The 11,453-nt window shown below is 42.0% G+C and overlaps 1 protein-coding gene across 1 annotated transcript in view; it reads left to right on the top strand.

The window, feature by feature from the left end:
- LOC109952919 (MAP/microtubule affinity-regulating kinase 3) overlaps positions 1-11,453 on the top strand; it is a 44,104-nt gene that overhangs the window by 9,061 nt on the left and 23,590 nt on the right. Inside the window, exons 4-7 of the mRNA XM_020588246.1 lie at positions 4,916-4,964; positions 6,436-6,501; positions 9,286-9,356; positions 10,712-10,768. Of these exons, the coding sequence (XP_020443902.1) occupies positions 4,916-4,964; positions 6,436-6,501; positions 9,286-9,356; positions 10,712-10,768 (243 nt within the window). The remainder of the gene's footprint in view (positions 1-4,915; positions 4,965-6,435; positions 6,502-9,285; positions 9,357-10,711; positions 10,769-11,453) is intronic.

Here is an 11,453-nt window from a genome sequence, read left to right as displayed (position 1 = left end):
CAATAGTTGATGGGGGGGGGGGGGGGGGGGTGATTCCTCTGTAATCAGCCTCCTCTTAGTCTCCTTTAATCACCAAAAAGCCTTAATAACTATTAAAAATGTGACTTTCAGCTGATACTCACTAGAACAAATGAACTAGTTACTCCTATTTGAGTTATGTTTGCTAAAACTAGAGTGTAGTTGTTTTAGGAAAGGATTCAGCCTTTTTCTTTAAAATCAAACTATATGTGTGACCTGTTTGAGGTGATTTAAATCTTCAGTGTGATCTGAAGCTTGGAGCTGAGCGATGGGCCACAGATTGTTGGTTTGGGTCTTATAATGGGATCTGTAGGCCAGAAGAAATGGAGACATTCCAAATTCATTCCTTAACAGTATTATGGTAGTGGTACATGAAGGCCTCGTTGGGGTCACAGTGGAGCAGGCAACTCCATGTTTGTGTGTCTGACTTTGTGTTCAGGTTGAGATGAATTTTGGAAAATTGTTTATTTTCCTCTGAGCCGGTGCTGCATCGAGCCGGCACCGAGGTGTCCTGGCCTCTTATGTAACTGAAAGAACTGGCCAGAGGCTGATGGTGGGGGATACGTCTCTGAAGCCTAAATGTTTATTTTCAGCCTCTGTTCTTAATAGTTTGGAGGAGCTGAGTCGACGTTCACATCTGTCGCCGGCTCCTGGCAAACTCCTCTCAGCTCCCACTGCTGTCTGTCCTGATGCAACCTGCTGAGGTATCTGCTGTTGTGCAGGTCAAAGGTCAGAGGAGTAAGTGTGACACTTGGAAGTCTTGATTAAATGTAAACACTGTCAAAAGGTTGGAGTGTGGGACAGCCTGTGCTCTCTGTGCTGAGGTTTTCCTTTTCATTAAGGGGTTTTAGAGCAGTCACTTGAGAGTTGACGTCATCTGTAGCAGTTTCTCAGCCTGGAGGCAAACAGGAAAAACGGTTTGTGAGGGGCATGTTATCGTTTTGTAATAACAGCTGCGTTTGTCATGTGAAAGGAGTAAAATTTGCAGCATTTTCTCCTTCATTAAATTGAGCTGTATTGAACTTGTGTACTTCAGGAGTATTGGATGAAATCCAGCTGTGTATCAAAGTGTCATGTCCTTATAGTTGGCACTGAATCCTTAGTCTGGTCAGTGCTCTTGTTTTCTTGTTCTTTAATCAGATATATCCTGATTTAAAATAGTCATTTTACAATTTTTAGACCACAGGTAACTTTCCTGAACACCAGACACCGTGCGTTATACTGCTATATGTTCCTTTCTTTGCTAACGTTAGCCACTGAGGCTGCAGCAGCGATCTCCTGCATATTTTATTGCTTATGAATTAATCTTTTCATTAGAAGAAACACACAGTTACACAATCTTGTTTCAAGTGGGCATGTAGCCGGTTTACTGGTAAAGTTTCTTATTTTCAAACACAATCCAGGTTTTATAATCTACAAAATCTAGGGCTGCAACTAAGAATAACTTTTTATTATGGATTAATTTGCAGATTATTCTTGAGTAACAATTTAAATACTTTGTCTGTAAAATAACAGTTCTTTTAAACATGACCAATCACAATGTCCCAGAGCTTATTGTAATTAGGGATGGTATCGTTAGGATTTTATCGATACCAATACTACTTATTGATACTACGCTCCATAATTTTTTGCAGAAAATAAAGAAGAAGATATGAAAGAATTCAACAGTGTGGGATAAAATGTGCAAAATAACTTTTATGTAGCAATAAAAAGAGGAAATGTTTTCTTCTTCAGTACCAAAAACAGGACTGTTGATGCCAGGGCCTGTTGATACTACAGTATTTAATAATTTAGTACCATTGCCCATTTAGCTTCGGTGCCCATCCCTAATTGTAATGTCTTCAAATACTTGGTTTGTCCCACAAGACAGTTCAAAATCTAAACATATCCATTTTATGATTATGTTCAACAGAGAAAGCAGAATTTTTTTTTTTTAAATCTTTGCTCAAAAATCACTTGATTATCAACATTGTTGCTGATTAATTTCAGTGATAGATCAAATGTTAAAGCAGTCATAGTGTCATAGGCTACAGTTTTTTTGTGTGTGAATTAGCTTTTTATTATTTAACCCAAACTATTTTTGATGAGCCTCTCAGACCTCAGGAACAATCCAGGTTTCTTTACAGGCTCCTGTGTGGCACCGCTTTTGAACCAGTGTTTTTTTTCCTTCAGGTTGATTTAGTTTGTCTTGTTGAGATAAAAACATTCACACTTGAGAGACGCCAAAGAACTGCACTGAGAAGCAGTTTGTTTTGCATAGAATGAAGAGCTGAACAACATGTACTCAGTGTAAATTCCAGGTGGGATCTCTTTTCATTTATTTGAAGTAACCTCTAGGAGACGGTCACAACCAAACGTGTACAGACATCTGCCGTTCCTAGGTGATGCTGCAGGGGCTGATTAGTTGCAACTCTAACCTTGTGAGATCAGACGAGTTTACCCCAAACATGCAGTAAATGATCTACTGAGGAGCCCACAGGATTTAGTTTACAAACCTCATATCAGTGGTAACTGAGGCAACACAAAAACGCAATAAGGGAGAGTTTCCACTCAGATCTGGACTTAGGAAGGCGACCAACTGTGTGTGATTTGGTCTGAAAATGTATTGATGACAACACAGATTGCGTAACCGGGACAGCTGTGCATCATCGCAGTGGTATGATTGAATCCTCAGCAGGTTTACGTCTTCGATCTAAGGCTTGTATTACGTGGTGAATCATCTCTTCTTTGTGTTTTTCCACTGATTCTGTTTGCTGCATGACATGGCTGACAAAGTATTCCCTTATACCCACTGGTTTGTTGGTTTTCGCATGTCCCAGTTGACAGAAGGCTTGTGTCTGCTACAGTATGTAGGACAGGACAGACTGTGCCAGAAACTTTAACAAAGGCACACAGTTTTTGAAAAGCAAAGCATTTTTACATTTGTCTCTTACAGACAACCTGAACAGGTCTGTTCAGATTCACTCTTCTTCTCTAGTAACCAGGAAAGATAAAGTTCCTCTCCTCGAGCAGCAGTGACACAGAAAACAGCTCAGATTTATTCCTCTGTACTTTCTGGGAGCCCGGGAGAGTATTTCCAGTGTAATGATGGGCAGAGTTGGGATTACAGGCGTGCTGTAATGACGGTGAGGAGACCTCAGGCTCAGTTCTGAGCTCTTCTTCTTCACCTCTTCCTCCTTGTCTTGGCTCAGTTTGTTAACATGGCTTCCAAGCCGGTTGACTCCATCCTGACTGGAGTTCATAATTAGCCCCTCAGTTGTCTCAGAGCCTGGAATGAAATGAGATTTATTCCAGTAGCTCCAGCCCCTGGTGTTACTTGGTGCAGTTGAACATATACAGGACTATTTTGGATTTGGGATTTCAGACAATACTTATTATTTTTATGGTAATATTTTAGTTTGAGCCTGTTTTCTAGGAGACTGATAAAATACAGTTGATAGGAGAGATTTATCATATTGACATTTATAGAAATGCTCCAACAATGGCTGCAGATGTTAATTTTAAATATTTTTTTACATTTCACTACATTTTCCAGAATGCTTTTTCCAGCTCCATAGAGTAGTCTGAACCTTGAATTCCACATTGGTTCCTGTTGTTGTTTATTTAGAAATGTCTTGTGGCAGTACAGCTACACTGTCTAATCCACGAGAGTGAAATCTGTCGCAACGAGCGGTTCTTTGGCGACGCAAATTGTCGGCACCACAGGCTGCGCAGTGCACTCGGGGCATCACACAAGGACGTCCAGACCCAGTTCACAGCCAGAGGGGTCAGTCAAGATGCTAAACAACATGTCTCCACGTTATTCCAGATCTTTGTAGCTGTATGTTCGAGCAGCGCGCCCTGCAGCGTTGCACTAAATGTGAAAACAGCACCCGCTGTTTGTCACCATCTGTTTACGTCTCGGGTCGACTCCAGCAGGCCCAGCTTCAGGACAGAAGGCTGCATCGGGGCGTTCCCGTGGACCTGTGGGTTCAAATCTGTTGCTTGGTTTACTGCTGTCGCTTATTTCACTCCCCGCTGGGAGAACAGAGATGAATAATAAAGATGCACAATTAAGCAACAATTCATTATCTCAACAAGATGTTTGAGATTCACAGGTCAAATAAGGATCATTTTTCTAAAGAGTAACATTTTATTTTTAATGAATTTTTAATCTTTTTAACCATTTTTACAGCAAATAAAGGATTTGGTGGTTGTAACCTTAAATGTGAGAATTTCCTTAATTTTCTTAGTTTTATCTCATTGATGTGACTGTTTTTCAGTCTACGTCAGCAATAAAAGGACGTCATTTGGACTGGCTCACCTGTCCAAATGACACGTTTATAGACAGTTGACTAATGTACTTGGTCTCAGAAATATTGAATATATTCACTATTTCACTGTACTTGGTCATAGAAGGTTAGTACGTAGAAATATTTTAAAATCGTGTCTGAAGAATAAACATGAAAAATGCACAGCCACATTTTTAAGGATTGGTTCATATTTTAAGAATTTGGATACAGCTTTAAAATATGAGGATCATCTTTGTTTTGTATTAAATAATGGATTCTTTAAAAACCTGCTTGTGTACACTAAAGCATTATAAAATGGGGGTGAAAGCCTGTGGGTTGCACAAAGAGAGCAGCAACGGTTAAAAATAAGTGTTTTAAGTCGGTAGTAAAACCGAAAACCGGCTAGCTAGCCCTGTATGGTAGCGACTTCACAAAGCTGACTGTGGAAGTCAGTATGCTAATGTTAGCTGCATCACTGCTATTTAATGAATATGGTTCAGTCAAGTATGCTTATTTTTATCTTGTCTTTTGTATGAGAGCGCAGAGTAGCAAAATATTTCTATTAACTATGTTGAAATGGCAGTGAAGCACTGAGTAAATTATAAACCCTTCTCTTTCATTTTCAGCTCTTCAGAGAAGTTAGAATAATGAAGATCTTGAATCATCCTAATATAGGTAAGTGGATATTAAGGTTCATTGATGGAGTATTTTAGCTCAAGCAACAACAATTCACATGAGTTTTAAGAATTTAAGACCTGAATTTCCACATGTATATGAGGCTGCGTTCTTTTGCACAGAGACGCCAACATGAAGATAAAATGCCCCAGATTAACTTTGACATTTATCCCCTGAAACGGTGAAAAATGTCATTTTCAAATAGCTTTTTCTGATCGACCAACCAAAGACATGCCGTTTACTGTAAAGTAATCCTTGACTACAGGGTTACATTATGCAGTTGTTTTGCTGACTTTGAAAACGCCCCATTATTTTTGTTTGCGACAGGGGCACCATGTTATCCTGTGTTTGTGTTCGTTATCATCTCTTTGCCAATGCCTGCAGTGTTACCAACTTGGAACTGGATCAGAAATGAAGCCGCTTATCTCAGCCCTTCCCTAGTGCTGCACTTGAGTTGTACTGTGTTATACAGGTGTTTCTAATGTATTGCACACCTCATTTATATCTGTGAGGGTAGGCAAAATAATAAAGCAAACAAAATCAACAAAAGGCCTTCAAACTCTGAAAGATGCCTCAATATGTTTTATTCTATTTTGAGGCATCCTTCAGGGTGTGAAGGCCTTCTGTCGGTTTGGTTTGATGAACTTCAGCTGAGCCACCTGACTCATACCTTCAGTGCAGTCTTTCCTGAATAATAGTAGGCAAATATTACAAATGTCTCTACAGACTACAGCTTCCAAAATGTTGAATCAACAGCCCTCTGTGACAATCTGAGCACAAACTGAACATTATCACCTTCCTGCAGAAGGATTTATTGTGGGACTGGATTAGACTGACTTAGTTGTAGCTTGGTGTGCCTAATAAATTGGCAAATGAACATTATAACCTCCATAAATGAAGGATTTACTGCGGGAATGTCGTACTAGACTGGCAGCTGAGTGTAATGCTTGTCATCAAACAAACACAGACTGCTGACGTCAGACGATCCTGCCGTGGTGTGTTTGATTCTGAAGACGGGGTTCCCTGCTAATTACTTTTAATTTCCTTTCGCTGTGCTTCATGATTTCCTTTGCAGAAATGTGATCATTATTACCAGGCTGATAGTAAGAGCTTAGGCCCATACTGTCTCTCTCTCTCTCTCTCTCTGTCTTCCTTCCCACTTTGTCTATATTTAGCAGTGCAGCCACTCATCACGCAGTCTATTATACCTTTGAGCTGAACACACTGCGGTTAAAAAAAAAAAAAACAGCTTTCAGGCGTACGGTAAATATTGAGCGCTGCTCAGCTCGATGTTCTACATGGTCGTGACACACAGATCCATGTGACTTCACTTTCCCCTTCTACTCTTTCTAGGTGTCTGGAAGCATTTTGGGATCTCGTCTCTATGCAATTCATTTCCGTCTGTGACTGAATCTCCCACATTTGTAGGCATAACTCAGTTTATAATTTCCTCTCTCTCTCCCTCCTTCAGTCAAACTATTTGAAGTGATTGAGACGGAGAGAACGCTCTACCTGGTGATGGAGTACGCCAGCGGAGGTGAGACAGAAATAAACACATTTTGATGCTGCGAACTGAAAGCAGTGCACCTCCAACATGTCAGACCTGACTTAGCTCTGTTAGTAGAATGAAAATCCATTGTAGGCATTTCTCACGATCAGTTTTATGAGCACAATAAATTGGAGAATATTCCAGTTTTCCTGTAAATTAAACTGTAAAACAAGAAACATTTGCACCCTTATCTCTTCAGCTGGTGCACAGAAGAACAGATACAGGTGGTGGAAACCTGCACAGCGTCTGCTGCTGCCAAGGGCTCGAGTAGAATTTATTAACATCAAATATGACAAATGCATTCATAATTTAAGCACCTTGAGGGTGATGCATTGTCTGCAGACTCAGCTTCTACCCGAACGGCAAATACAGAAGAACAAGTCTGAGTAGTATTTAAGGTTTGTCCTTAAACAAATGTGAATAAATTCATGTAAGGACACGAGTCGTACTGATGCTGGATCAGTTGGTTACAGAAAACACTGATGCGCTGTCGAGTCACAACTTGAGCATGAAATCAGCATCTTCACAATGAAATGTAGGGTGATGATGATAATTGTTTGGAGCAGGTAATGCAGTATTTTTAAGCCTCCGTGTCAGCGACAGCTCATCGTCATTGTTATTTATGCTTTCACGTTGTCCATCAGGCCCATTGTTGTGAACGCGATATCTCAGGGACGCCTTGAGGGAATTTATTCAAATTTGGCATAAGTGTACAATTGGACTCGAGGATGAACTGATTAGATTTTGGTGGTCAAAGGTCAAGGTCACAGTGACCTCACATCTGCGGATTTGACTGGGTTGGCAGAGACGTACAACCGTGAAGTGGTAATTCTAGTTTGAATCTGTTTTTCCCCAGTAACCTCCTTATTGTTTTCTTAAAGGTTTCCAGGAAAGAACAGTGTAATTTGAGCAGAATTATGAAGTAATCCTTTTAAAGTCAAAGAAATACTCCATTATACATTCAGAGCTAGGGGAAGGGATGGTGACGAGCGAGTCCACAAAAAATGCAGAGAGGGGTGAGGCAGAGCAGCAAAACATGTTGGTCAGCTTGTGCCCTGCTTCTCTGAAAACTAAATGGAAAGTATTTTCACTGTAGGCTATTTCAGTATAAATGTATTGGTAGAGATAATGTGTTCAGTGTCGTTCTGATATCCAGGCACTTCCTCTACTGGGTGAAACATGAGTGTACTTCCTCTGCTGTGGCAACCCATACCTTACTGCGACCAAATCTCACGTTTTAGCGATGAGCCTGTAAAGGGAAATTAGCACCACATTTGTCTTCCCAATTATTTAGACAAGTACCTTTGTGCTGCAGCACCAGAAGAAGAAGAAAGAGGTGGATTCATTAACCAAGGCAAATACAAGTGAGGAAAACAATTCCCGGAAATGCTTCCAGCGGTGATTTAATATGTATAAAGACAAACATGTTGACATTAATTCATAACCGATGGTAGCCGGCATTTCAGTGTTGCACATCATCCTCCTCAGAGTTCTGTGCATGTGTGCCCTTATTTATGTCTTTTATTTATGTCTCTGGAGAAAATGGTGACAAAGCAGCAGGAAACAAAGAAATCCTTTATACAGCTGTGAGAGCAACAGCTTCTCTCCACCAGTGAGTTTAACGCTGGGAGTTTTCTTGTGCGAAACGTTTTTCTAATTTCTTATTATATGTAGGGTCACACGTACCCAGACGCTAAAAGGTGCATCTTGTTATTGATTTCCTGGAAAGGTTTATTCGAACTACTGAGCAAAGCCGAGACAACAAATCCTATTACCACTGAGATGGGAGCTCTGATCAGAGGCCTGTTGGAATAGGTTAATGAAGTAAATCTAATATTTCTCTGTTTGCCATTGACTTTCTTAGAATTCGTGCAAAATCTCAAGGCGCCCCTCAGCTCTCTGTCGCAGATCTTCACCTAGCCCCGATCCAGAACCACATGGAGCTCTTCACAAACTTGTGAAACAGCAGCATTCTTTGGGCAACTCAGTTGGGCAGTGTAGCTCCAGTAGTTGCACCAGCATTATTTAATTATACAGGAAGCTCAGGTGAAAACATAATGTCAGGTTCTTAAACATGAGTTTAAGCCTCACAATCTTAATTTCTTGGTTTTCTTTTTGCATGTATGTGTGATTTTGCTGTTTTGTTCCCTAATCTCATCCCCATGTGCAGCACATAGTGTGTCCTTTAGCTCTGACATCCAAAGTGTTAGCTGGTGCGATTTGTCTTTATGTGTTGAGTCGAAGAGTGGCAGTGAATTGTTGCTTTTCTTAAGCTCTAAGTCGAGAATCGCACTTCAGCAGCCCCTGCAGGTCAGCGCTGAGAGAGTGGGAGTGTTTTGAGGATTGAAGAAAAGTGGGGGAGGCTTTTTGCAGGTTTTGTTGCTTGTTATTCTCTTTTTGCCTTGCTATGGACACGCACACATGCCAGCCACTCTAGTTCACTTAGCACACGAGCGAGCATTGTCATGTTTTGGCAGGAACTGTTCAGAAGTGTGGGCCGAGGGAAGGGTCTGCTGCTGGAGCCGAGCCTGGCGACAGATTTGTGCCTCCAGGGGAGGCTCAGTGTGGAGAAAGGGGTGCTCGCCTCAGTATGGTCAAGAAACACCCTCAAACCATGCACAGCTGCATAGAAAAGTTCACTGTGGGGTTATTTTTATAAGTTGTGACTCACTTTTTGTGCATCTCTCTCTGCTTTCTCAGTCATTGCTCTTACTGTCTCCCTCAGTTTTCGGTACAGACTTTGTGTAATTCCCCTCTCTCTTTCTTCTGCAGGAGAGGTGTTTGACTACCTGGTTGCACATGGAAGGATGAAGGAAAAAGAGGCCAGGGCTAAATTTAGACAGGTACCCAGCTTTCTCCCCCTGCAGTGTTCCGGTTTCACACCTCTGCTCCTGGCTCTGTCTCAGACAGCCTGCTGTCCTGCCTCTGTTGTCTAGAGACTGAGGGGAAATGTCCAGACTGGTCTCTTTCACCATCATGAATGTCACTGACTGTTGTGGGAAGATAAGAAACTGACCGATGGTTATTGTGTCAGATCTTCTAGAGATCCCAAATTAGCGAGCCTGATTTAAAACTTGGGTACTCACAGTGAGGTTGTCTCTGTAAACTCAGCAGCTGCATTTCAGTGAGTCATGGAAGTATTTTCAATTTTCTAAAAGAAAACCTCAAAATCAAAGGTTTTGTTAGAGCAGGCTGAAATCCTGGATCAAAATTATGATGGAACGTAGCTGCAGTTTCATTCAAAATGGTGTACAGTGTTACAATAACTGACAGACTGGCAGAATATTTATTACTCACATCAGAAGTGCTAAATTAAATCCTTGTTGAGGCCGAGTGCGAGGTTATTTAGTTGAACAAGAAGTGGATGGATACCCAAAAAATTCATGAAACCTGGTTTAACATTTTAGGAATTTCTGTGTAGCCTTTAATGCTGATGTCTAACCACCACTTGGCACGACACAAAGTTCAGCCTTGCTCATTCTTTATGGGACACAGCTAAATTGCTTTGCTAGGCATTGTGGGATACCAGCCAGTTAGGGCTGGCTCACAATGTGACCAAAGAGGAGGAGTCAAAAAGCTTTTTGCAAACAAATGTGGATGATTTGCTTCAATAATAGGTACTGCAAACAAACCTGTTAGTGCTCAGGCTCGCAAAGGCAAGAGATCCTGGTAGCAGACAAGATGCCGGACTGCCAACCTCCGCAGGAAGTTGGCGTTATTAGCCTTTGTTGTCAGCTTCTAGGGGAGGCTGATGATGGTGCACGAACCTTGGGTGCACTCCCCCATCTTGTCTGCAGCCAGGTCCCTATGGGCAAAAGGGTTTCTACACAGATGTCATGGTTTAAGGTGAAATGTCTTCAAAACATTTTACCACCACTTCACCCAGTTTAATTTGGAGCTGAAGATGCAAAACTGTGATGATTAAAACTAAAGGAAGATGGATCTAAAGCACTAAGTTTCTAAAGTGAATGTAGGAACGTGAATGTGTCCTCATGACAGTGCATCACAGTCAGATGAATGTACATGGTGCCACTGGAGAGGAAACCAGTTCTTTCTCTTTCCTCAGCCCTGTATTTGTTTTATCTTCACTGCTAGTGTCAACCACATCTGCTACTCCTCCACCGCCACTTCCTTTATCACCCTCTGAGAACATAACATCAGACTTCAACTAAACTCTGCTTGTCTTTTCCTTGTACAGATTGTATCGGCGGTGCAGTACTGCCATCAGAAGCACATTGTTCATAGAGACCTCAAGGTGAGTTCAGAGAAACCACATGGATTAATTTGTGCCAGAAGAGGCTGAGGCAGCTTTTTCAACACTGATAGTAACTTTAAGATACTCAGAGTGCACATGATGGGGACTGAAAAAAGCAGAGTGTGCAGCCATCATCAGTGTTGTGTGTTTTTATGACTTGTCTTAAATCCCGGCGCCATGTCTTCTGATGAGGAAGCAGAGGCTGAGGGCTCAGAGGTGGACTCGTCCATCACCCAAGCTGAAGTCACTGAGGTAGTCAAGAAGCTTCTCGGTGGTAAGGCACCGGGGGTGGATGAGATCTGCCCTGAGTACCTTAAGTCTCTGGATGTTGTTGGGCTGTCTTGGTTGACACGCCTCTGCAACGTCGCATGGCGGTCGGGGACAGTGCCTCTGGACTGGCAGACCAGGGTGGTGGTCCCTCTTTTTAAGAAGGGGGACCGGAGCGTGTGTTCCAACTATAGGGGGATCACACTCCTCAGCCTCCCCGGGAAAGTCTATGCCAGGGTACTTGAGAGGAGAATTCGACCGATAGTCGAACCTCGGATTCAGGAGGAACAATGCGGTTTTTGTCCTGGCCGTGGAACACTGGACCAGCTCTATACCCTCTTCAGGGTGGCGGAGGGTTCATGGGAGTTTGCCCAACCAGTCCACATGTGTTTCGTGGATCTGGAGAAGGCATTCAACC

The sequence above is a fragment of the Monopterus albus genome, unplaced genomic scaffold (assembly GCF_001952655.1).
Source record: "Monopterus albus unplaced genomic scaffold, M_albus_1.0 scaffold515.1, whole genome shotgun sequence".
Taxonomy (NCBI): Eukaryota; Metazoa; Chordata; class Actinopteri; order Synbranchiformes; family Synbranchidae; genus Monopterus; species Monopterus albus.
Note: the sequence above shows the minus strand (reverse complement) of the source record. Positions and strands in the feature narration are given on the sequence as shown.